The 27,425-nt window shown below is 47.1% G+C and overlaps 1 protein-coding gene across 1 annotated transcript in view; it reads right to left on the bottom strand.

The window, feature by feature from the left end:
• Positions 1 to 27,425, bottom strand: part of LOC147692216 (WD repeat-containing protein 62-like) — an 846,473-nt gene that overhangs the window by 508,039 nt on the left and 311,009 nt on the right. Inside the window, exon 20 of the mRNA XM_086938490.1 lies at positions 14,840 to 14,988. Coding sequence (XP_086794616.1) covers positions 14,840 to 14,988 — 149 coding nt within the window. The remainder of the gene's footprint in view (positions 1 to 14,839; positions 14,989 to 27,425) is intronic.

Raw genomic sequence — 27,425 nt, 5'->3', positions numbered from 1 at the left:
TATGAAGCAGCCCGCGATGCCGGCGGCTCCAACGGTGCCGCGTGGACTGTGTCGCCCGAACACCCGGACGCGTTGCGCGAGCGTCGGGGGCAGTCGGAAGAGCGATGACGCCTCTTCGACTTCTTGTGCCTCTTACCTGAGGACTTCGAGCCCGAAGACTGGTGACCACTCCCGGAGCTATGATGACTCAGACCCCGCGACCGGTCCCTCGACCTCCTTTCGGACCGGGACCTCGAGCGGCGCGGGGCCGACTGTCGGAGCTCGAGTCACTTGCGGGACCGCTCCCGTCTAGCTTTGGACGTCAGGGCCGGCAGTCTGAGCAGGACTTGTCGTCGTTATTGGGGCCCAGATAGTGAAGGCACCAGCGATGGGGGTCGGTAACCAACATCAGTCGACGCAGGGTTTGAACCCGGGCATCCCTACCTGCACCGTCGGAGTCGATAGACTTGGAAAAATGAACAAAAATGATCAAAAAAGTTTAGTCAAAAATTGACTAAGGGTACCACTTTTTCTGGATCGGCGCTTGCTGGCGCGGAAAAAAGAAGAACTGACGTCAGCGCGCGAGGGCGGCGTCTAAGTACTCCGGCGACGTCATCCCGGCGCCAACGACGCCGACGACGGACGCAGAGCCGCAGACGACGCCTACAGACACGCAAGGGTACTGCTACGCAAAAGTTTCCAGATCCAGTCTGACGCCTGGGGATATTCTTAGGTAAGGAATCTAATACTAACCTGTTTCTTTCAGATATGGCTCCCAATTGATCAGCGGGCGTACTTCAGAACGGCCTGCCTCACGGAAAAAGCCTTACACAGAGGGAAACCGGACTACCCGGCCGCCAAGCTCAAGAGGGCAGGTCAGACAAGGAACCTCAGGAGCTCCAACTCCCTCCTTCTCATCCCCATGAGAACACACAATCAACCGCGGCCAGGTAATTCGCGGAAAAGCGTCCAAAATCTGGAACTCCATTCCAGCAGACATCAGAACGATCCCGTCCTTCACAAAATTCAAAATGCACCTCAAATCCCTCCCTCCTCAACCGCTCCATCCTGAAGGGATAACCCCCGCCCCCACGTCAAACCCTATACCTGATACGCTCTGGCTCCGCACACACGGATTCACCTCAGCCAATATTCAACGTTTCTTCAGGTCCCTTGAACTACCGCATCTATGCTTACAACAAGGACACCTCAAGACTCTACTACTATCTCAATAATAAGCACCACTCTTGGACTTTTGAACGTTTGTTTAATACTGCTTTATTAAGTATCTCTTATGAATCACTGGTGTAAAGTTCTCCGATACCCCCGGGTCAGGGCAGCACTATATAAAACTTCTAAAATAAATAAATGAAAATAAATTAATTAAGTGGGTTCCTTGTAGCATGGCTATGTGGGTCTTCTGCCTGCAAAGCTATGTTTGTGCCCTATACCGTTTCACGAACGTGCCTAACCCCCCACACATTCCTCGAGATTATATTAAAATCTGGCATCACTGAACTATGATAGCATGGGAACTGCCGCGACACATCCACCAGAGCTGCCTGCGTATCAGAAAGAACCAATAACTAAACTTATAAAGAACCAACCGTGCATCCCCAATCGTTTCCAAGCATTGTAACACCCTCCTATAAAGTGAGATTAAGCTTCACTAGCATCAACTTAATATATACATTATATCTGAAAAAAAGAGAAAGTCTTCCCACCAACACCACACACTCGTCGCCAATCCAGGCTACCACATATACACCAAGTCTAATCATACGGGGGAAGCAGGAGGGGGGGGGGGGTCCTGTCCTCCCACCAAGCGAGTAATAGGAACTCTTGTATCGCCACTGCTGCTGGAACTCAAACTCAAGCGCGCTCACCAACACCCATGCAACATCACACAGTTCACAGATACAGGAGACGATAGAAGATAGAATAGGATAAGCAAGCAGAGGAAGGCGGAGTAGGGGAGAGGAGGAGGAGAATAAGTGTAAAGAGAGAACGGAAAATGAGGAAGGGGAAGAAGTGGGTGCGGCCTGCCATTCCTGCCGATTTGGCCAATCGGGCAAGGACCTGTGCGTCCATGGCCAATACAGTTCCATAGGACTCTTGTTAGCAGACGCCCAGAGGGTCCCCAAGGATCGCAGATCTATTCATAGTCCCATAGCGTGGACCCCGACTGCCAACATCCCAGGCCAGTCCGGCTGCGGCAGTCCAAGTCACAGCGACTCCAACTGCTGTTGTCTTGTTTCAGGAGCCGGAGGATTGAGGGGTCTCCTCCACTATGTCCCCGGTGTGAGTCTCTGTGTCTGCTGCAGTGACTACCTCCACCAGCGCTCTAGCCTCTTCGTGTTCCGCCAATAGTAGCTCTTGACTGACACAGATCATCTGATTTCCCTCACCCTCTGAACTGTTGCGCTCCAGTTCTAAAGAGCCGTCCTGATGCACAAGTACCCTTTGGGTGGACCGGGTGAGCTGTGTGTTCCGCCCGCCTCATTTCCGTGTCCGGCGCAGCGACCAGGGTTCCACGGAGACTCTGCCAGCACCTCATGGGGCCCTTATACCTTCATCCCCTCTAACCTCCAACCAATCCCAGGCTGCTTCAGGAGTGGAGAAGTAGTGAGCCTTGACCTAGTAAATTACTCTGAGCTTAGCCGGGTATAATAAAATGGATTTTTGGTTCATGGCTCTGAGCTTTTGTTTCACCCCGCCAAAAGACATTCGCAGCTGCTGGACTGTTCGTGTGTAGTCAGGGAATATGCAAATAGTGTGGTTTTCGTATGCTGGATCACCACTGCGGCGGGCTCCGGGAGTACGTAATACCGATCCCTGTTATTGAGGATCTTGGCTATGATGGTGCGGGGCCAGCGCCCACTGGGGAGGGGGCGCCAGCGCCCTGAGCGCCCACTCGATCAAAAACAGGAGGAGAGGGTGATCGCAGGGAAAGCTGTTTTGATCCAATTCTCCAGAAATAGCTCGGGGTTGCGTCCCTCCACTCCCTCCGGGAAGCCCACGAAGCAGAGGTTGCATCTGTGGGAGCGCCCCTCCGCATCCTCTGCTCGTCGCTTCAATATGGCTGTCTTCTCTGCCAGTTCAGTTAAGGTGGCTCTCAGGGAGGAGACCTCCGTCTCCATCGTTGACACTTTTTGGTCCGTGGCCAGGGACCTCTTCGCCACTGTTTGTAGGTCGGCTCTTAGCAGGCCCACATCCAGCGAGACTGCATCAATCTGGGCTTGTACCATCTGGCTGGAGGCCTCTATGGCTGCGAGGATCTGTGCACCCGTGGGCTCAGGGCACGTCGGGTCTGTGCAGCCCCCCCACCCCCCGGCAGATCTGATCGCGTTGCCTTGTCCTGGGCCGCAAATTGGTCCTTCTTTGTTTGTTTGACCCCTCTCTGGGGTCTGTCCTTGCCCATGTTTGCAGTCCCCTGTCAGAGATGTACTTGCTTCAGTCTAGCGGGCCTGGTTCAGTTTAACACGCCAAGCTCTGGGCTTTCGGGGTCTCGCAAAGGGTCTTAATGGAGGGCCCAACTCGTAGAAGTGATGCCCAGTGCAGTCAGCTACACCAGGCGGATCCCGTTGCCCAAGGGCCACCAAGCCCCAATATCCTTTGTGCCCCATCACGTGGTTTCCACGCCGGCGTAATCATTCTGGCGCCACAATGCACAGGCTACCCAGTGGGCTGCACACTAATCCAGCGGGGAGCCTCGGTCTGTCAAGCCCAGATGGACCGCTCTTCTGAGCCTACTTATTTAAGCCTCTGTCGACTCTCACTGAGTTGGATGCTCAGCCGTATGAGACAGCGCAGGGGGTGGTCAGGCGAGTCTCTCCAACCCGCTTTATGTTTCTCCTTGGCGTGTCCGTCATTTGTAGGCTTTGCGTGGGGGCCCGCCGTCTACCGCGAGCAGCTGCACAGGTTTTTCTCAGGGGCGCTCAAGCCACCGCTCCCAGACCCCCCAACAGTTCCTGTGTTAGGCTTTCAGGCCTGCTGCCACTGCCACTCTCGCTCCAGATACCAATACGACACGGAAGGTGAAGGACGTTATCCACGCGAGTTAGAAATACAAAGGAGCAACTTTACAACCATCTGTATAGACTAAATCAATACAGAGGTGCATAGAACATCTAGCCGGCCTGATTAAGACGAACCGACAATACGATTCAGAAAGAGACCAGGACTCCATGCGGAGCTAGGTCTGCAAGAGGCTGTCCTACATATATATACAGTCCTGATGAAGACCAGCCCTAGATGCGTGAAAACACCGCATCGCCCCCCCAGGGTCGAAACGTCGACGCAATCCCCCTTTTGGCGTGAACAAACTATTCAAAACCCTGTAGGATCCAAGATTGAATTCATGTACCTACAGGATTATCTATACTACTATTTTAAAGGAAGAAATTTGAACCTTTGAGGCGGGGAAACTCGGGAACCACAGCCCCAATCCACATACCCGATACATTGTTGAAATTCTCAGGGTGTGCAGATGGACATACGCTATATAAATTTTAAAAATATACATTATTTAAAAAATGTACGTGAAAAAAAAGTAGTCCCATGGAAGTAGCGCCGGCCGCGACGTGCGTGCTGACATCAGGAGCGCGGGGAGGAGCGACGTCCAGGAGCGCGAGGAGGAGCGGCGGACATGAGCGCGGGGAGGAGCGGCAGACAGGTGGGGAGGAGCGGCGGACAGCCCGGGAGGAGCGGCGGACAGGCTGGGAGGAGAGGGGAGGAGCGGCGAGGAGCAGCGGACCGGTGAACTCAGGAGCGCGGGGAGGTGCGGCGGATGAGGTAAGGCTCCGGGGGACCCAAGGACAATGTCGGGCCGGGGGCCCTGAAGCTAAGGTCGGGACGGGCTGCTACTCCGGGGGACCCACGGACAATGTCGGGGCAGGCGGGGGCCGGGGCGGGCAGGGGCCCTTAAGCCGGATTGCTCCTGGACAAGGTCGGGACGGGCTGCTAGTTGTATATATATAGTTGTCGATTCCAAAAAGTATATGAAGTAACACATTTTACTTGTTGTTTTTAGTGTGTATTATGCTTTAGCACAAAGTTTTCGTGCCATTTATGTTTTAAATATTTGTTAGGAACAGCGATTGAAGTAATTTGTTTTCACATGTGAAAGTATATGAGTAAAAATTTGCTTTCATTTTTTACTTTGTGGTCAGTGTGTTTGTTTGTGAATGTATTAGTACACCTGTCTTGATATCCTGGTTAGGAACGAGAATTGTAAAAGGAAACATTGAAATACTAAAGCAGTGTGTATTTCTGTCCGACAGAACCATTATTATTTTGTCTATTACCCACCCAGGTTCTGAGGGTTACAGGGTCACCCTGTAATGACTCGCTCCAGTGCCAGCCGCATCAAGGCTCTCTCCATCATGTGCAGGTTTCTTGTGGGGGCCCGACGCCTATCACAAACAGTTGTACAAGTTTTCTCAGGGGGAGGGTCGAGCCACTGCTCCCAGACCCCCACCAGCTCCCTTCTTAGGCTTCAGGCCCACTGTCCCTGATGCTCTCAAGCTACCTCCAGCAGTGACTAGGCTCACTCCGTCACGCCACAGGGACTCCTCTTCGGGGTGGGGCGGGCCGAGCCCAGCCCAGGCCCATCCCCCCCGGGGTCATTTCAGGTGTGCGCCGCTCCGGTCCAGCGCCGAGTGCCCACTCACCTCGCGGTCAGCATGGCTCCGTACCTGGGCCTGGGGCTCGTCCACGACTCTCCACACGTGGGAGGCCTATCACATCTCACAGAGCCCGCTAGGCCGCGAACCCTCCGCTCCTTCGACAAACGTCCTGACTCTGTCTCGGGGCTCTACACGCAGCCACTCGGCCCAGCTCGTGGCACTCCAGCACGCCTCTCTGCCACTAGCCGGCTGTCGTCCTCTGCCATGTCTTCTGTTCTACCCTCAATAGGGGCAGGGCCTCCGCCAAGCTGCCAACGCGGCCCAACGACCAGGCCGCCACAGCAGCCCTGCACCCGGCGATTGCTCACTCAGAGGCCTCTCCTGCAAAAGCACTTCCAGCCGAGCCTGCCCGGGCAATTATCAAGCCTGGGGCTCTCAAGACGTCCACTGCTCAAAATAGGGCACTCAGCATCCCGATGGCAGGGATATTGCAGGATCTTTGGTGGGCCTGCCGCGGAGCTCCCTTAAAACGAGTCTGCTGTGGCCGCCATCTTGACCACGCCCCCGCCAACAGTACTTTAAAATGTTGCTCAAAAAAAGCCTCCCTCCCTGTCCAGTCTATGAGCTAAGAATGTTTTACCACATCTGGGCAACATGATCAAAGCTTTTGATGCCCAATCATTGCAATTGCCATCAGAAGTGATCAGTTAACTTTTGCAATGTGTTTGACATGGCGTTCCACTCAGGGCGCAACTATTTTATTAATGTGTGTTCCAGAGGAAATAGAAAAAAGCTCCTCCTGGTGGTACCCTAACAGCAGATTCTCCAACTTTAGAATAATCCCAGGAACCACACTAGATGTAGAGAGTTTTTGTTAACATGTGGCTACATGGTGTCTCTGCAACACCTAGAAAGAGACAAGCATTTACAATGCAATAGGTCTCGCAGCATTAAAGTTTGAGCTATTGGCATTGTATAGGACAATGTGTTACATTAATTTGTTAGCAAACTCTGAATTGGTGTATAAAGATGATTTGCAAACTGTCAAATGTTGCTGAATAGTAATCAACGTTGTGAATAATATTGTTTGCTAGTCATCCTTGGGTACCAGAGTACTTCCCTTGAGGCAGAGGTATTATCTTTAGACTACAGGTGCCGGTGCCGCTTGAGCTAGAAACAGGGCCAGCTTTAGCAGTGGTGCTGCCCGGTGCGACATACTTTGACACCCCGTGTCCCCCTTCCCCAACTCCTCCTCTGATTCCATCATTACCACCGGGTAAAAAGTAGACCTCATCTTCCCTTAGGCCCTCTCTCACATACATTTCATTTGCTTTATAGTGCTGGTAAAGGCTGGCTTTACGAATCCGCTCAGATATCCACCCAAACACTGATCTGTTCTTTGCAGCAGATTAACCCTCTGCACTACTTTATGGTGAGTCAAACCTGCTACTAGACAAACCTCTAAACTCTCTCTATCAAAAACATTATTCACAAGTTATCATGACATTTTTATTGCTGCCTGAAACCTGGATTTATAAGGAACTCTGCAGCAGGTGCTTTTAAATTGCATGTTACTGTTTTAGTAAAGTTAGAGCTTCTTTGTAATGATTTTTTTTTTTTAAATCCGCCTAATTTCATGGAAACAATTTAAAAAATAGAAAGTCAAAATGAATGAAGACCCCTAGAAAACTCCCACATGTTTAATCTCAGAGCACTTACGCCGGAAAAAAAACACATGCATCCAATGCCAACAATATGAGTAAGAAATTCAGAAAAACGTTCTCAAGCAGTTAAGGTACTACAAAAACACTTAACATCAGTAGAACATATAAAGATTTAAATACTGAAAATCAGGTTGCCGTGAAATTCATATTCAGCCCTACACAGGCAGCCATGCTTCAGCTACTCTGTACTGATCCGCAGAGGGCCTTGAGCAACATACTGGGTAGTATAAGGATTCTCTCTAGAAATGTCCTAGGGGAGGAGAAGAAACGTTCGAATACTGACACACGCTGACACGAATACAGAAATACCCAGGGGTATGTATGGTTAGCAGATCAATACCATTATCAATGTGAATCAAGTTCAGCTCTGGCAGTTCTAATTACTAAAACTACTGCAGTTTGTATGCATAAATAAAGTAGATAATATATGCAGATATCAGAACCTCAAGCAGATTTCTTAAATAAATAAAAAAGGAAGGAGAGACCCTAGTGATCTTTTTGGCTCGTGATGAAGGCTGTTAGACATGTATGAGCAGAAACAATCAGCCTTAACATGGCATTGTAGACCAATAGACGCAGGCGAGCTAAAAAACTACAAGTGACCGCTTTTGTTGACATAAGAACCCAGGATAACAATGTACTAGGAATAGGGATATTTATCAGGTGTAATTAAAAAAACTTTGTGGAGGTTGAGACGGTCAACAAAAAAAACTGAACTGTCGGGGTAAACCTGGGACGTGTGGTGACCCTACTTTCAACAAATGTAATTGCTAAAACTATACAACTCTGGGAGGAGGAGCTTAGCGACCATCCAAGATGGTCGCGTGAGCACAGGGATCCCCGGACCCTCGCCACTCATCGCAATTTATCCTGAGGATATCCTGATTTCTTGGACAGCTCTTCGAAGATGAACCTCGACTGAGTCCATAACTCTTCTCAGAATTGAAATCGGACTTGGGTACCCAAAATTACGGCACTTTGAACTTTTGAGGCCCACCTGGAGGCTGTGCCGGGGACTTGGCTACTTGCGGATCCGGGACGGAGTTGAACAACAACGGCAGTGGTGCCTCCCTGGTGGCCGCATCTCTACTTTCGGTTTCATTTCCGGATCCCCGCATGGTCTGATTGAGAGACCGTTTCGCCCGGCTGGGGACCAACCCAGCCCCCACTTAGTGTCTGAACTGCCTCCTCATTTCATCTCTTTTGAATCACACTGTGACTTTTTCTTGGTCATACGAGCCAGCTCTTGTGGTTTTGTTGGCGCCTGGACTGCCGGCGGCCATTTTCACCAGGTCGTGTGGGCCCCTCCGGGGAGCAGTCTCCAGTATGGCGGGCAGGGTTGACGCCGAGAAGCAGAAGACCAAGACTTCTCTTCGTGGTGGACCGGTCCAGACAAATGTTATGGATCGTATACTCAAGCCAAAGGCTCCCCTGGGCTCTCCAGTCGTACCCCGGAGGACGTCCGAGACGACCCTTCTGTTCCTGCTGAGTTGTCCCTGCAGGACATTATGGGCGCCATCACCTGCATGAGGGAAACCATCGGCCAGCAATATGAGGCCCTGGCAAACAAAATTGACACGGTTGCCGTAGATGTCACTCTGATCAGGGCCGACCTGTCTAAAACAAACGAAAAAGTCAAATCACATGATCTGAAGACCTCCAGCCTCACGGCCGATGTGGCGGAACTCCAAACCGAACTTGGAAATCTGAAATCGGTGAATGACCAAATGTCCCATCGGCTGGAGAATTATGAGAACAGGGCAAGACGCAATAACATCCGCATCATCGGTGTCCCAGAAAACCCCGAGACTCACTCGGTGGACCTCCTGGTCGAAGATCTGATCCTCAACCATCTTGCCCCTTCTGGCCTGAGTAAATTCTTCGCGGTGGAGCGTGCACATCGTGTCCCGGGCGGTCAACCCAAGCCAGGCGCCCCTCCGAGGCCTATCATTGCGAGACTTTTCCATTTTAGAGACCGTGATGCGATTTTGCAGGCATCGAGAGTGCATGGCCCGGTGAAATTTGAAAACTCCTCTATTAACTATTTCCCGGACTTCACTGAACTTGTGCAAAGATAAAGGATGGGCTTTCTTGGGGTTAAGCGACGTCTCCGGGACCTGGGCCTTAAGTACGCCATGCTTTCCCTATCAGGCTTCGAGTGGAATATGAGGAACGGACCTTCTTTTTCGATCGACCGGACAGTGTGAGTGACTGGTTGGATTCCCTGCCAGGCCGAGGCGATCGGACGGAGCAGCCTGGCGGTGCTGAGGGTGGTGAGCCTACGCATAAGTGACTTTTCGGTCCCTGATTTCTGAACATTGGACTTTGCTCAGCTGGGTGCTATCTCTCTTGTGTATGTTGCCCTGTAGTAGTCCACATTTGGGTGGCGGGTGGGGACGGGCCTCTTTCCTCCTCCGGGGTCTTTTTGTAGAATGGGATTGTTAGGGAGACAGGCACACTGCATTTAGGGGTGGCTCTTTAGTCTTCTGAAGGGGTGCAGGGAGAGGGAGTTGTAATGGGTTCTAGTTGGGGGGTGGGGGGGGTGTTAGTGTTTGTGTTTTTCTCTCTCAAGGCGGCGTATTGGTTCTTTCTCTGCTTCTGATGTCCTACTCTTCGTGGGGAACCCCATGCAACATGTTTGGGAATGGGGGGTAGTGGGCTGAAACTCATATCTTGGAACGTCAATGGTTTGGGTGATCGTATAAAACGGGGTGTTGTACTGCAATATTTACGACGTTTGTCCCCTGATGTGGTACTCCTGCAGGAGACGCACCTAGTTGGCAATGTGTGTCACGCTATGAATAGATGGGGCTACCGATTGGTTGCACACTCCGGATTCACCACTGGTTCTAGAGGGGTTAGTATTCTGATCCGGTCTTCCCTCCCTCTTGAGATTTACAATGTCACTCTTGATGACAGAGGGCGCTACGCCGCCCTCACCGGTAGGTGGGAGGGCAAGACTCTCTCCTTGGTTACTGTTTATGTACCCCCAGGCCTCCAGACCTCTACTTTCTCGGATGTTGGTCGGATGATGCTGGGGCTCCCTGATGGTCTTCTCCTTATGGGTGGGGACTTCAATTAAGTACTTTCCGGCGATTTGGATCATCACCCCCCCACGCCCCCCCCCCCACCTTTCACTCCGGTGCTCATGGGAGTCTCTCCAGGCTAGATTACTTCCTTATGCCCGCTGTCCAGTCCTCCTACATAGGGGAAGTTAGCCACTTGGTCCGGGGTATTTCGGATCATTCTCCTGTGTTGCTTCTTTTTGATATGGGTCTGCACACTGCGGGGCGGGTCGCCCCTATCAATCCCTGGCACTTGCGTAACCCCAAGACCCGCGCCAGCCTCATGAAGTCGCTTGACCACTACTTCCTGGAGAATGAGGGGTCTGTCTCGTCCTCGGTGTCCCTGTGGGAAGCCTTTAAGGCATTCAATGGACCCCTGACTTTGAAGACTGGGTTTCGTTGTATGCCGACGATATTCTTCTGTATCTCCCTTCCCCTCGCAAGTCCCTCAACGTCCTCTTTGACGTCCTAACTTCTTTTGGCAAAAACTCCGGTTTGATTATTAATTGGTCTAAATCGTGTGTTTATGTCATCTCTGGTGGTCTTCCTCCCTTGCCGACTAGGTTCCCCATTCAAATTTCTCACTTTGGCTTCAAGTACTTGGGGGTTTACATATCGTTGGACTCGGCTGCCCGCTACGAGCATAATCTCCTTCCTCCTCTCCGACACTTGAAGCTTGACGTGTCCCGTTGGCGTAGACTGCCGCTGTCCCCACTTGGACGAGCAGCGCTGCTTAAAATGATGTCCCTACCCCGATTTCTCTACGCACTTCAGAACTCCTTTGATAATATTCTGGCGAGCTACTTTCGGGAGGGGGAGGGTTTACAGAGGAGACTTGTTTGCGACGGTCGAGCACGCATCGCTCTCTCAAAACTAACCCTCCCCTGGTATGACGGGGGCATCGCACTCCCGGACATCAGGAGGTATTACTGGGCCTCCCAGTTGTCCACCATTAACCATGCTACATATGCACCCGGTCCGAATCCAGCGTTTGCGATGGATAAATACCTGTTGCCTGGTGGCGACTTCAACAGAGCACTCTACTCTCGGACGGCGGGGAGGAACCTCACGGGACCCACTAAAATTGCAGTGCGTGTATGGAAGGATGCTAATGTGGCTATGGGGTGGAATGATCGACTGATGCAAGCGACCCCTTTGTTTGCTTCGGAACGATTGGGATGCCTCTGGACTACGAAAGGTTTCGCGAACTGGGACACGATTGGAATTAGTAGAGTGGGGGATCTTTGGGTGAAAGGTGCGGTTAAATCGTTCGCGGAGCTTCAGAGTGAGTATGAGTTGAGTGAGCGGGAGTTCTTCAGATATGCACAGGTGCGTATTGCTTTACTGTTGGTCTTCACGGCCGGTACCATGGTCCCTGAATCTTCCCCGCTTGAGGACCGTATACTCGATGGTCATCTGTCCAATAGTACGATTTCCTTGATCTATAAAAAGTTGATCAACAATTGGGCAGATCTCCTTGTGCGTCTCAGGGAGGCCTGGACTGGAGACGGGTTGGATTTGGACGACGAGGACTGGCAGTCTGCACTATCCTCCCCGAAAGAGGTCGCCATTCCGGCCCGTCTCCGCCTCGTCCAGCTCAAAATTCTTCACCGCGTGTATGTGACGGGTCCTCGTTTGGTTGCTATGGGATTTTCGTCGGATGGGTTGAGTAGGCGCGGTTGTGGAATGAGTGCCACTTTCCTTCACATCCTTTGGGAGTGCCGTGATGTCGCTGCGTATTGGCACCGCGTGCATGCTGTGATGGAGTGTGTCACTAGGGTCGCTCTGTTGCCTGAGGCTCGAAGATGTTTGTTGAATGTGTGGGAGCCGAATGACTACAACGTTGCCCAGACCCGGTGGGCGGCACTTGGGAACATGATTGCCAAAAGGGATATTGCACAGCTTTGGGGTTCCCAACGGCCTCCCACCGTGTCGGTATGGAAGGAGAACATGGATTGGTGCATGTTCAGGGAGAAGACGGTATATTTGGCTAGGGGCAAGCCTAGGGCGTGGAGTACAATTTGGGGCCAGTGGAACGCGTACCGAGGGAACATCTGTACACCCCCCTTCGAAGACATCCCGGACACTTCTCTGTCCCCCTGACCTCTGAGGTTCCTTGATTACTGTATTCCTTATCCGATTGTCCTGACTTCCCCACTGCCTCCCCCCACTGGTTATCTCTATCGTCCTCCTGATTCCCTATCCGCTATGGTAGGTCTCCCCCGCCTGAGCTCGACACCTTCTACAATTTTTCTCGCCTTGAGTTTTTTGTTCTTTTGTTCTTTCTTTGGTACTTTATAAAATGTAAAAATATTTTGTATCCTGCATACGTCCTGTGTTGCCAAAAGTGTATCCTGTACCTCTGCTAGACCTATTGGGGTCAGCCGCTGCCTTTTGCGCTACGTACTTAATCGACAAATACTAGCGGCCGGCCCCTGTGGTTGTAGGCCCATATCTGTAATGCTTTTGTTTTGCACAATAAAGTTTTTATATAAAAAAACTATACAACTCACTACAACCACATTCTGAAGTATTTTATGTTTTTATTATTATTATACTAAGCTACATGCTCAGCTGCACAATTAACAACATACACTCTACTAGCTAAAAAAACAACTAATGTAACTAAGTGAAAGGCATTATAATAAACATAAATAGGCAGTTACAAAAAGTAACTTGTAGCAACTAAACGTTCTTAATAGTAGTTATTTGGGTAAACAATTCCATACGTGATCAACTGCACCCATGAGACACTTCACAAGCCACCGGCAACGGACTCACAGGCATTTCAACTGTACTTGAAAAAGTGACAGATGCCGACTAAAAAGGGATTAGTTGCAGTCTCCTTCTACTATTGACAATTGGATTAGTTGCAGTCTCCTACTATTGACAATTTACATGTGTGCGTTGTGTCAGTTGTTTCACAGGAAACACACACACATAGACAAGGTAAGTGAAATGTATTTGGAAGAAACGTAGGCAAAAAAAAACAGCCAGAGTGTGCAAAGCAGGCACATTTAGGCACGCCCGCGGCGAAATCCAGACATGTCGGGACATAAAACACTGAACGTTTTCCCTTACCGTCAAAGGCAGCTGCCTCCTCTAAGGGAAAGTCCAGAGAAACTTTCAGCTCAGCCTTCCTCATTAGTTTGTTGTCCCGTTGCTCAGAAGTGAAATAGTCAGCAGAAGACGACCCTGCACCGGCATCTCCGCGATTCATCGCGCTCTGCGAGCAGCTTTCCCTCGGCAGAAAAACACCCTTAAAGCTGCTCTACCGAAGCCGCCCGCTCAGCTGTCCCACCACCACATGGAGCAGCGACAGTTGCAACAACATGTAAGCGAGACCGAAACCTTCCGTGAGGCGGGACTTCCGTCTTCGGAAGCCCGCGCACGCGCCCACGGAGTGCCACAGAGAGAAGCAGTGCTGGTGACACGGGGCTCCCATGCCTGAGGGAGAGCCCCGCGGTGGCGGCTGAAGTCCGGAGTGGCGGTAAGTGGGCCTTACTTGTGGGGGGGTGGGTCCGCTTGTGTGTGTGTGTGTGTGTGTGTGTACGCGCTCGTGTGTGCGGCGGGGGGTCTCTGTATGTGTGTGTGCGCGTGTGTAGGTGCGCTCATGTGTGTGTCTCTGTGTGTGCGGCAGGGGTGGGCGGGGGACTCTGTATGTGTGTGTGTGTGCGTGCGTGTGTGTGTGTGTAGGTGCGCTCATGTGTGTGTCTCTGTTTGTGCGCATGCGTAAGCAGGGGGAGGTGTGGCTGTGTGGTACAGCTTTCCAGGAGAGGAGACAGGAGCTGGCCATAGCGAGCGCGTCCACGTGCGCGTGGCCCGCTCAATTCCGAGAGCGCGGCCAGCTCCTGTCTCCTCTCCTGGAAAGAAGACTCGCTGACTATAGGTCTCTTGCGAGACCGCGCTTCGCGCGGCTAACGCCTGCGAGACCTAATAAAGCGAAGCCCCTACACATTTGCATAATTTTCTTTAATTTTTCTCTTTCTGTGCCCTCGGATGCAGCGCACTTTCACAAATTGTTGATGGCAGTGTGCTGATTCCCAACTTGGAAAGTTATTACGTGTTAAGGAGTGCAATTCACAGTTGAGAATGAGAAGGTGGGATGGTAGTGAGGTATCCGCAGGTGGATGTCAGTATCCACCAGAAAGAGCGTTAGCATAGCAGTACCTCCTCAAGGTGGAGGGTATGAAGAGTAGATTCATACCAGAAAATCATTCAGGATGGAGCGGGCAAAGTGACCTTCCTCCGAGGTCCAACAGCCATGGTATTAGTGTTTTGTGAATGTATGTACCAATGCCCATGTCACAGCTTGGCAGATGTGTTGCTTTCTGGAAGCACGATCAACAAGGCAAGTAACACCTACAGACACAAATTTGAGTACCCAAGAATTCTGTAGTCTATGTATATAATATACAGATTACAATTCTGGCTCATAGAATACCTGTATCAATGCTTTCTTTTGGAGGTGTCTGCAGTGAATCATCATCATAATCATCACTATCATCCTCACTGTCATCTTCAGCTTCTTTTCCAGGGTCTTCCCAGTTACTTGGTGGAATGAAATCAGGAGGGACAATGAAGGTCTCTCTCCTAAAAGCACAAACACAATGCTTTAACATTATTTACTAAATACGACGTTTCAAATTGAGTTACTGTTTCTAAGGATGGTTGCACATACACTATTCAGTATATATCTTGTAATGAGCTCTGATATTGCAAACATGTCTGTATCTATGGACAACCTGTCCCCATTGCTTACAGTTTGAGTAGTCACATAAAAGGAACGTTCAGAAGGCTAGTGAGTTGACAATTCCAATTTTCATTCAAATTATAGAAAGTTCATGAGTGACTTTCTGTGACGAGAGCAATACTTTGCAAAAACCAGACTCAAACTTCCTGAGTACGGGCCCAATCGAATTGTTGGCATGTATTTAATCCATCTTTGAGGCTAATTAACTTTATCAATGCCATATAATTCATCAACTCTTGCAGCAAGTCAAACAGAAGATGTACATTCCAATGTATCAAATTATCATATCAGCATAGAAAAGAGGAACAAGGACGACAAAACAAAAAAACAACAAGTTACTTACATTTAGTAACAAGATTTCAGATGGATATTTTGTATAATTGTAGATTATTAACCTCTTTAATCTGGCAACAAACCAGACTGGATCTAGAAAATTGATATAACTCATGTGCCTTCAACTGACGGCAAAGGGGAGCTTCAACTCGACATCAGTGCCTCCCACATGTTGTGCAATGGAGTATTAATGGCACCACACTTCCGTTATAACATTAGTTCTTGCCCTTTTTTCAACATCCTTATAGTCAAAGACAACAATGACATAGGTCACAAAAAATGTAGTCCATACAACTAAGTGGGAACCTTGTTAAAACACAAGGAACAGCCCATTTATCGTCCTTGACCTGGCAGAGATTAACATCTTTACTGTCCAGGGGCTCAAAGGTGGTGTTCATGTCTCCGTCAAAGAGGATACGAGAGTGTCCCTTGTTCTTGCTCAAATGATCCTCTAGGCATGGAACAGTCTCGGATGCACCACCACCTTTTACCCCTCTCGAATATATCTTGTAGATTTCAATACAGGGGTGCAAACACAGGACACCAACAGAATAGCGAGAATATCAGGACAATCTATATAAATTCTCAAGATGTTCCAATCTACAGTTAGTCTAAAGCAGATCGTAGGCCCTCCAGAAGGGCTGCCTATAGAGTTGACTGGAATAAAAACATTTAAAAAGCCTGATTTATAGAATGGCTCAGTAGACCCAGTTTCTAGAAAAACAAAAAATTTGTATAAATCAATACATGTATTCCAGGAGGCAGGATGATCTTTGTACAAAGACCTACAACATTCCACAAAACCAAGGTCACCATAGCTTTGGTCGATGTTATTGTAACAGTGGAAGGTAGATTTACACAACCCCAAAATCCAGGGCTGAGAGGGCTGAGGATGGGATCATCAACAAAAGACAAAAGGAGAAGGTGGTATTGTTATAGGATGCTGGTTCACACAGGGTATGTTCACTAAGTATCTTTATACCTATCTATCCGGGTACAGTACTAAAGGGTGGAGAGAAACACCTACCTCCCCAAATCCTGCGGCCCCAGCTACAACTCTATTAGGTTCAACTTCCTAGCACATGTACAATTCAATTTCCACAGAAAATGACAGCAGTAGCAATAGTATGTCAGCACAAATATATAAACAGGTCACAGTAGAGTCTTCATTCTTTTATTCTTGTCAGTAGAATCTTCATATGCAGTTTCGTGAGACAGATCGACAGCCAACACATGTTCCGTCACTTCAGATATATTTACACATGCAACTTTTTCAAGGCTTCACTGTTTTTAATTAGACTTGTTATCCTGTGGTGATATTTCCAACCCACATGGACCACCGGCGTGGGGAAAATAAAAGGTAGGATCCAAGTACATGATGCTCTCTCTTCAGTATAAGAGTACAATCACTTCACTTTTCTTTAGCTTCATCTGAAACCCCACGACGTCTCCTCGAGTACAAAAGACAACACAGCCAAAATAGCCTTGATTAATGGTACGGCCTTCTCCTGGGTGTCAAATACACTACAATAGACACAGGACATGTTAGAACTAAAAGGGTCTTCATACAGGTAACCCTCTTGAGTACTTAACCCCTTCCATGCTCATGACGAGCTCAGCTCGTCATGAGGCACAGTGGAGCTGTGCTTATGACGAGCTGAGCTCGTCATGAACAATGGGTATTCTAGGAGTTCAGCATCCAAGGAAAATTGCTGCAGCAGTCAAGGTGTTAATGGTGAAGAAACACCCACTACATTGATACTGGCAGATGGTACTTCACATAGTGGGGACCATCCAGGTACATGCTCTGAACGATAGCTCAAAATGGCAGGAAAGCTAGCATCCGCCCATTGATATTTAAGGCGAATGTCAATATTAGAAAGAGAGCATGTTCTGATATCGAAAGCAAGCAAATTATCCACCAAATCATCCTTCTTGAGAAGCAGTTCAACATTCTAGAATCATGTGTTTTGACAAAGGTCTTTTAGCACCAATAAAATACTTGCGAATAACTAAACAACTGCCCCTCACATGACTAAGCCAGTGAATAGTTTTGTTTTAAACATATCTTCCCCTTTGCGCCACAAAGGCAATGGATTTTTAGGGATGGTTATCATAACAATGTTTTGGGGACATTGGAGGGGCCTAGTGTGAGAGCTACAGATGAACCTTTCATTAGCACTCAGCAGGGGTCCATTAGGACACCAAAGATCTTGTGCTTCGCCCGGATTGCTAAACTGCCTGTATCTGAGAGGATGCACCAACAACCTCAATGGCCTCTGTTCTGGGGTGGTGTGGAGTGCAAAAAAACGATGGATTAAGGCCCAGATCTCTGTACTGGGGTCAATGTATGACATTGTTCTGCATTCTGTCCATCAATTGTTGTTTTTGCATTTGTCACCCCGAGTGGGATGGGTATGCTCAGACGTGAGTCCCATGCTCTCCACACCACTGGAGTCAAGCTATCCTGGCTGAAGACGGCTGATAGCCAGAAACCGGTCCTAGGATGCTTGATTCCGGTCCAGTAAAGACATGGCTTGGCAGTTCGGGCTGGACTGTTCCCATGAGGCACAGGGTCAAGGCTGATTTGCATATGGCCATGTCTGAACTGGGGTGGTGTGGAGTGCAAAAAACGATGTATTTAGGCCCAGATCTCTGTACTGGGGTGAATGTATTACATAGTTCTGCATTCTGTCCATCAATTGTTGTTTATGCATTTGTCACCCCGAGTGGGATGGGTATGCTCAGAAGTGAGTCACATGCTCTCCACACCACTGGAGTCAAGCTATCCTGGCTGAAGACGGCTGATAGCCAGAAACCGGTCCTAGGATGCTTGATTTCGGTCCAGTAAAGACATGGCTTGGCAGTTCGGGCTGGACTGTTCCCATGAGGCACAGGGTCAAGGCTGATTTGCATATGGCCATGTCTGAACTGGGGTGGTGTGGAGTGCAAAAAAACGATTGATTTAGGCCCAGATCTCTGTACTGGGGTGAATGTATGACATTGTTCTGCATTTTGTCCATCAATTGTTGTTTTTGCATTTGTCACCCCGAGTGGGATGGGTATGCTCAGACGTGAGTCCCATGCTCTCCACACCACTGGAGTCAAGCTGTTGCGTGCTTATCTAGGATCCTGATCGATACTGTGACCTTATGCCCCTATTCGGCTATAAATCCATTTATTCCCTATATTGGCATAACCGTTCAAGTGCGATATTCAGAAACTCATCTCTGGCCTCACACGAACAGAGCCACATTCCAGAATAGTTTTCTCTGCCACTTCCTTTGCAACCAATTAGTGCAATGACAGAGCAGAAGTCACTATCTGAGATTCCTAGATTAACACTCCGAGTTCTTCAACAAGATAAAAACTCAGCAAACCTGGAAATCCCCGCTTGCTGTGTTTTGATTAGTAATAGAACTCTAATGAGCAACTGATAGCTATCACTTCCTAGTGACATCTTTAATTGACGTCTTATGTCCAGCAAACTTACGTCAAACAAGACACCTTTCAGGTATAAATATTACCAACGTTGCCTTAAGCTGTCTGCTGTCTGCTGTTTACGCTAACGCCATCGCTGTGTTGCTGCTGACGTTGTTAGCTGTGGTTCGCTGAAGGTAGCACCCTGTTGCCCGTCGCCTGAAGCTGCTGTTATGCTGAAGATATCATAGCTGCTATCGCTACTGCTATCGCTGCTAACTGGCGAACGATGGTGTGGTGAAACTAGGAGCTTAACAGCCGTCCCCTGCGAAGAGCCCAGCAGATGCAACCTGCCCGCGGACGCTGTCCCCCCTCCTTCTCCTCCTCGACGCGCTGAAGAGAGACGCTGTCTTTCTCCTGCAGAGAAATCCAGCTCCAGCGTTTCTGGTCTACCCTTGAGGGTGACTGGGATACCGAGTTTCCCTGAAGGAGATACCAGACCTCCATCATTCTATTCAGAGGTATGTTATGTTATGGTATGTTATTTACATTTTTAATGCGCACAGCTGCTCCAGCGAAGGAGCGTCCTGGCGCAGGGAAAGGTAGACACAACATAACACTAAATCCAGCAGCAAAAAAGCAGAACACTTAAAACAGGGAACATTTAAAACAAGAAGGTTTTCAGGGCCCTACGAAAGGATATTAATAATATAGTATGGTGTTGACTAAACCCTTAGTGAGAATTCTTGAAGCAAACCTTGGCAAAACCAACTTAACTTAAAGCTACTTACTTACTCCCCTCCCACGTATTAGGCTTAGGTCAGGTACACTGGGGTAGGCGTAGTTAGAAGCACCAGTTGAGTATTTTAGCCTAATATATATATGAATGTATATATGTTTTATTACTTTTAAACCATTGTATGGCTAAGAAACCATATCAATGCTTTTACAGTATTATTTCGCAATACTTATCTTACTGTACGTACTTTTTATCATAACAAGTCTTGCAATTGTGGCAATTCATTTCTCTTGTACGAGAAGAAAGACTGTTCAATAAATGTTAACCCTTTATTGACAAACGCCCGTCTCTCTATTCTCTACATATTGTGAAAGTAAACTGCACCAACCTGACTGAGTAAAATAACTGTCTATTGTTTCACACGACCCTAGAGATTGACTCTTGATCTGAGGAGCAAAGTTGTCATGTTGCACGGTTGTTGGAAAACTGAATCCCTTCTTGTCTGTGCCAGGGAAGCTGATCACTTCCTATTTCAGTCAAGAAAGTTTCCAGTGACCTCTGAGCTAGTTGGTAACAAACCCAATTAAGTTTAGCATAGTCAGTGGAGGCCTGGAAGATCCGCACTTCTACGTCGATACTACTGTTTATGTTATTCCAATGCGCAGGGCCTAGTGGGAAACTAGGAACTACACTACATGGCGCCCAAACGTTTGGTAAGGCGATAAACTAACGCAAGACGTTAGAGTAACTCAGTCGTGCATTTTTCACACAGACCCTTTTCTCCCGTAAATACTCCAATAGACGTCTGGAGTGGGTGAAAGGTTAAAATCCGCCCGAACTCAGTAGGAAGAGATTCCTATGTAAAGCTCTGCTTTATTCAACGTTGAAGGATACAGTGTTCCAAAATATTGTGCACCTAATCTTTGTCTCCTTGGAGACCTACTCTGCAAAACCTGCATTTATACAATGCCAGGGAAAAACGGAACCACTGGGGCCGCAGCAGATGCGACTCAGCAGGGTCCCGAACACACTCACCCGGATGCAATTATCATCCCGGTCCACTTAAGAAAATCTATAACTTTAAAACTTATAGAGAACGGACTGACACCACAAGGTGGTACAGTAATTTTCGTGATAGAGGCACACAAATATCGGCAGACAGAGGTATTCTATTCATGGATAAACTTTCCAGCGGCAAACGCTACAACAAAAGAGTTTCACTATTACAAAATAGAGGAACCTCCGGAAGAGTACGCTCCTTTCGAGGAGACTGAAATCCCACTAAAATTCCAAGAGCACCTGCTCTGGTTTAATGGCGCCCTAAAACATAATGATCATATTACCAGGCTCGGTCTACTAGGTAGACCAGGAGCAACGTGGCCGGTTCTAGCCAGCTGCACACCACACCCGGACATTGCAAAAATGTCTAGGGAAGAGCTGTTAGTACAGCTAAAAACACTTATAAAAATACATAGGCAATTAGTCCAATATGTAATGCGGACTGCAACAGTCCAACCAGCTGTTAATGTACCACAGCTGACCCCTCATCGGGGGAACACTAATAAAATTACACCACAGAACATACAGTCATGTCTTGGTAAAACACCCGTAAAACGGGAACAAATTCCTTTCTGGTTAGCACAGAAAATCACTCAAATAGAGGCAGTATTTCCTGATACTACCCCTATTGAGAAACACAGAATCTTGACAATCTGCCTTCCTATGGGAATCGCACCACACGTGGAGGACTGTGACACTTGGGGTACAGTCTTTGCTTCCATTTACACAAAAACACACGGTGTTCCGTCTATGGCGGTAATACCGGATGTGCTAAAACAGATTCAGAATGAATACGGTCCAGAGCCCGCTTTAAATCTTGGTATGAAATTACTGAACGACTTCAAGCAGGTCTCGGCTATATTATTAGCCAATATAAAAGGAGAAGCAGCATCTGTGGCGATCCGCCAGAAGTTGAAGGAAACAGATATAAAAGATCAGCCAGTTGAGCTTGCCAAAATCATAGAAAAATGCTATGAAGAATTAGGTAGAGACAGCTTGGGTGGAAAACCAGTAAAGCCCCAACTGCTCGAGAATCCTGAAAAATTATTTATTAAAAATAATTCAAACACTCCTAAAAAGAGCTGGGATGGAAATAAACAATCCACTCCCAAGGAAAAAAAATTCCAGTCCAGAGGAAGGTCTCCTCGACGGAGGGAAAGAACTCCGACTCGAGAACACCAGTCTCCCCAGAGGGAGCCCTCTGAGAAAAGATACAACCTTAGAAATAGGGATTATTTGAAAAAACCTGATAGATATCAAAGTATTGATACACGTCCCTCTCGTTCTTTTTCGCAGAAATCGGAAAGAAGAGGACGGTCAGACCCAGGAGAGCACACCAAGGCCAAAGACAAGGAACCTGCTCAGAGTAAAAAATCTCAATTTCCAAAAAAGAAGGTAGCCAGTATTAGAGTAATCAACCATGCCGAGAATACTGAGGACACAGTTGAAAAACGGGGAGTGGGCATTGACAATGTTGGACAGTGCAGCAGAAATCAGTATAGCCCGCAAGATCCTGATGAGTCATCTGGAGACAGTGGACACGAATGAATACAGGTTGAAACTGCCGACACCAGACTTAGCGAGCCCCATAAAATATACGAAATAACAATGCGTATAGAGGGTGATAAGACTAAGAAAATAAAAGGTCTATTTTGGGATAAGCTCTCAAAAGGCTATGATATTCTGTTAGCTGAAAAAGATTGGCCCCCAGAGTTTGTCAGGGAGTGCCCTCGTGGCGAAGAAATGATTATGCCTGCCTTCTCGAATCACATTCCGATTCACAAAAAATATACATATGCAAGGAAATGGGCAGTAGCCCAGGCACCGGCATTATATAAAAATCATGTAGGATGAGATGAGGACTCACCTCCCCACAAAATCCAGTTAAAAAGTGAACCAACTGCCCAACGGCAGTATCCCATTAAGCAAGAAGCTAAAAAACAAGTCAGGGAGATCTTAGATCAACTTGAATACCAGGGGGTGATTGAAACATGCACCTCTCAAATGAACAATCCTTTGTTTCCTGTCTCCAAGCCAGACGATTCATATCGTCTAGTTTTGGACTACAGACACCTTAATGCATGTTGTAAAACATTTGCAGTACAAAACTCGCATAGTGCAGCCCTAATGAATAACATAGTTAGGAAAAAATATAAAACGACATTAGACATATCTAATGGTTTCTTTTGTCAAAACATTGCACCGGAAAGCAGATATTTGACCGCTTTCTCTGCATTTGGGTCGCAGAAAAAATTCTGTTGACTCCCACAGGGGTTCAAGAACAGCCCAAGACTATTCTCAGCTAGGGTAACAGAGTTACTACAAATATATGATGATGAGGCATTATCTTGCGTAGATGATATCTATCTCACAGACGACGACTTGGATACTCACTTGAAAAGAATGAACACCATTATACTTGGGTTCGCAGCAGAGGGTTACAAATTCAACTTTAAAAAGTCCCAAATTGCCCATCTGACAGTACTATGCTTAGGGTACGAATTATCAAGTGAAGGGAAAAGCCTAGCGGACAACTTCTTAGAGAAGTGCGCTGTACTCCAAGCTCCAAAAACGCTGAAGAATTTACAATCCATACTAGGTTTTCTGAATTTCGGAAGAACATACATTCTAAATTACGCAGAGAGGGTTAAACCTCTCTACAAACTAATTAAACCTGATTTTAAACAAATCAATTGGACTCAAAAACGCACAGAAATTTTGAGATCACTGCAAACAGACATGTTAGCTAAAACAAAATTAGATACACGTGACAATACACGCGATCTTGTAATCCGAGTCATCCCAGGAAGATGCGGATTCACGTACCTAACCTCTAATGAGGGAGAAAAGGTACCTATTTCAATTAAATCTCACTTGTACACACAAGCAGAAAAAGCATTCAGTCTCACAGAAAGAACTGTGAAAGCAGTGCAAATTGCATTAGCAAATGAACGAGAACTAGCACACGGCAAAAGGATTAATATCCTCACAGCGGAATCCGCTTTCGAGGCGCTATTCAGCCCAGTAAACCTGCCTACAGTGTCACTGGATCCGAAATGGATACAGTGTGTAGATTCTCTAGGAGCGGAAGATGTGAGATACTATTTCGCTCCGCAATTTGAAGAACTGAATAATTTAGAATATGAAGAAGAATATCCTCTGCCAATCGAACTTCTGCCTCTCCCACACTACGCCTGTATAATCTATACAGATAGATTAGTACAGCATTTCAACGTGGAGAGCAAATCCTACGATACAGCCTGTGCGATTGTTAAAGGTCGTTGGCTGTGCGGTAAATTCAGACCGAAAGTAACAAAAACTGAATCATTGAGAAACTGTTCGGCTCGAAGAGCTGAAATCAGATGTTTAAAGATGGCGCTCGAAAATGCAGAACGTGAATTCCCGACACTTATCGTGTGCGATTCTCATTTTTGCGTCAACTCTTACAATAATAAACTGCAGAGGTGGATTGAAAAAGATTACAAAGATGACACAGGTGCCACAATAAAGCATAAAATGCTTTGGGAACAGGTAGCTCTTTTATACAAAGAACTACAAAAGACTCACGTGATACACGCGCAGAGTCTTCAACGTGATGGCGTTCACGTTGCAGGGAATTCATTGGCTAATACAGCCACAGCGGAAGCAACTAAACCGGCTTCCGTAGCTACAAAAAAGCGTACAGAAAAATACATAGACGGGGAAACCATGCTGGCAGTAAAAACGACCGTAAAAGGCGACTGTGCAGCACTACCCGTGAACTATCCACTCAATTATGCATACATAATCGATGCAAACTCCGTTCCTTTTGCTCGAATCCCTGGAGTGGGGGATAGGGTAATTCCAAACAGGGACCGGAGGGGCTTCCTCTTACTGGAAGCACACATGGGGTTGGGTCTGAGACACCAAACAATTAAAGATTCTCTAAGAGAGTTACAATCAGAGTACTGGTGGCCTGGAATGAGCATAGATATTCAATGTTTTGCTCAAAATTGTGAAGACTGCAACAGAGATCGCAGTAATGAACAGGCCAGTGTAGTTTCAGGAACCCTGATAGACAGCATAAGGCGGTCTATCTGCGCAATCAAAGAAGAGAAGCGCGTCCCATTGTACATCCTTAAGGCTAAACACACTTAAAAGATGTGGCCTCCAGCGCTCGGCTGACGCTAGAACGGTTATAAGAGAGATCTGCGAGTCTATATCGGCACATACGCAATTACCACGTTCCATTCTGACCAGGGTCCTGCTTTTAGCTCTCGAGCTTATGGGGAGGCCATGGCCAGCTTGGGAATTGGGTTGCGGTATTCTTGTCCGTCGCACCCCGAAGGGAATAGTGTGGTTGAAAGAAAAAACCGGGACATAAAGCGATCTATAACAGCGAAGGTATTAGGTTCAGGCGCTGGGTGGGTCAAACATCTAATAAGTGTCCAGACCAGTCTTAATAACTTGCCAAGAAATTCTCTAAAAGGTTTCAGCCCATACGAACTATTGTTCGGAATTAGAATGAACATTCAGGACCTCGATAGTCAGATATCAGTGGTACAAGAAAAAACAACAGACTTTGACATCAAAGATCGTTTGGCTGTTTTACAGGAACTGAATGAAACAAGAAACTCCTTAAGCAACATAAAGTTAAAGCAACAGCCATCTACCACTGACGAGGCACCACAAGCAACAGCCCCAGCAAGGCCTGTCTGGATTCCAAAGATTGGGGATCTAGTCAGAGAAAAAATCGCGGTGAAGAAGGAATTTGGGCCTTCTTACAGAAAAGCAGTACCTGTCTTGGCAGTCACCGGAACAAGATCAGTTGTACTACCGCCCCTTGCTGGTAAAAAGGAGAACAGAGTTGTGTCTATCGACCTGGTAAAACCACAAGTATGTGGCCTATAATCAACAGTAGGCCCAGTGGACGCCCGAGAAACAACAGAATACCCAAACTTGCAACAATCCAAGAGGTTCAAACTGAAAGACTAATAACATTCGATCAGCCTGCAGTGCATAGAGAAGGACTATGCAATAATGCCATGGAACTCGTGCCTCTTGAGACACAGATTGAAACAGTTCGTCAAGAAACACCAGTCTACAATAATGTGGCATCAGAAAATGCTACAGAAAGACAGATTGAAACAACAATCCCAACAATTGACAGAACTGCCTCTGGTTTTTTCAACAACTCAGACAACTTCTCTGAAGATCAAAACGACCCCGAAGTGATGCCAGAAACAAAAAAGACTTTTAAAGAAAAAGCAACGGAACTCTTTCATCAACTGAAGGAAATCTACCTTATTTCACCTTGGTTAGAGTTCTGGTTCGGTCTAGGTGTATTTTTCCTCCTGCTTTGGCTCATCATGGTACTTTGTTTGGGAAAATTCATTGAGGGAAAATATAGTACAATGGACACAGCAAGTCAGAACATCAACTTAGTCCTCAAACCACACATATCATCACACGTGAAGAAAAGAGAACTGTCAACAGTAAATGTCACAGCAATTCCAATACCTGGTGGGGTAGTATGGGAGAAAACTGACTATGAGATCTATGGTCCGGTCGAGATCCTGAAGTATCCTCATCAACTGAAGGTTTCCTTAAGTGACTTTGTAAAACCTAGTACATTCTCTGATGATTGGGACTTTAACAGTATTAATGACATGATGTCTGATTTAGTAATGTCAGCTAGATTCACAGAACATGATTATTTACAAGGTTCATCTAGTTATGAGCAATTATTCTGCTACACACATTATGGTGATCATTACTTGCATAAATCTGCACAGCCTAGAAATGTTTTTATGTATAATCAATGGGAACATTGTGCTATACCACCTAAAAGCAGTTCTAAAGCATTTTTTGAGAAATTCAAATACTTCTCAGGGTTTAACACCAGTGATGCAGAAACGTTTTATTACAAACTGTTAGATAAAACAGGAATGAAAACAATGCTGACAAATTCTAAATTGATATATTCAGAAGCATTTTATGACAAAATGATGACATTTGGTTTTGATTATTGGAAAAATAACATTGAAAAGAAAACTATTTGGGGTACAAAAGATTGGCAGGTACAAGGCCTTGAAGCACTATTCAGAACCTGCATGATACCAGAACAAATTATGTTTTTAAATGACACAATACACCAAACATCCTGTCTTGGCCTAGCTAAGATCAAAGACCTTAAAAAACCGTCTAGTCCAAACCCAATACCTGATAATGCAACTACAGATATTGAGTTAGACGTCTCACAAATTTTACATTTTAACAGAACTCATCCTGATTGGAAAAAGTGGTTAATCTGGCCTACTGACACAAACAACTGTCAAGATAGATTCCTGAACAAAACACAGGGGTTAGAAATGACCAGACAAGACCCTAGATACTCCCAGAGACAACATCCAGGGATAGTAACAACATACAGTGTAAGGAAACTCTGCCTCGAATGGCTAACATCATCCACACTGGCTGAAATTAAGCAACACTTGTCTTTACTAAAAGATGGTGCTGATTTGCGCGATTTCATTCTTGGACCACGCAAACAGCGTCAAAAGCGTTTCATAGCGACCAGTATCTATGCTGCGTACAACGAGGCTTGGAAAGTCACACAAATTGAAACAGCAGAAAAAATACGAGAAATTGATCGTATTAATTTGGAAAAATCACTTTCTGTAGTGGACAATGGGTTAATGACTCTGTCCTCCAGAATATATTCGTTGGACAATATTGTATCTTCTG

Source organism: Lissotriton vulgaris, chromosome 9, assembly GCF_964263255.1.
Source record: "Lissotriton vulgaris chromosome 9, aLisVul1.2, whole genome shotgun sequence".
Taxonomy (NCBI): Eukaryota; Metazoa; Chordata; class Amphibia; order Caudata; family Salamandridae; genus Lissotriton; species Lissotriton vulgaris.
Note: the sequence above shows the minus strand (reverse complement) of the source record. Positions and strands in the feature narration are given on the sequence as shown.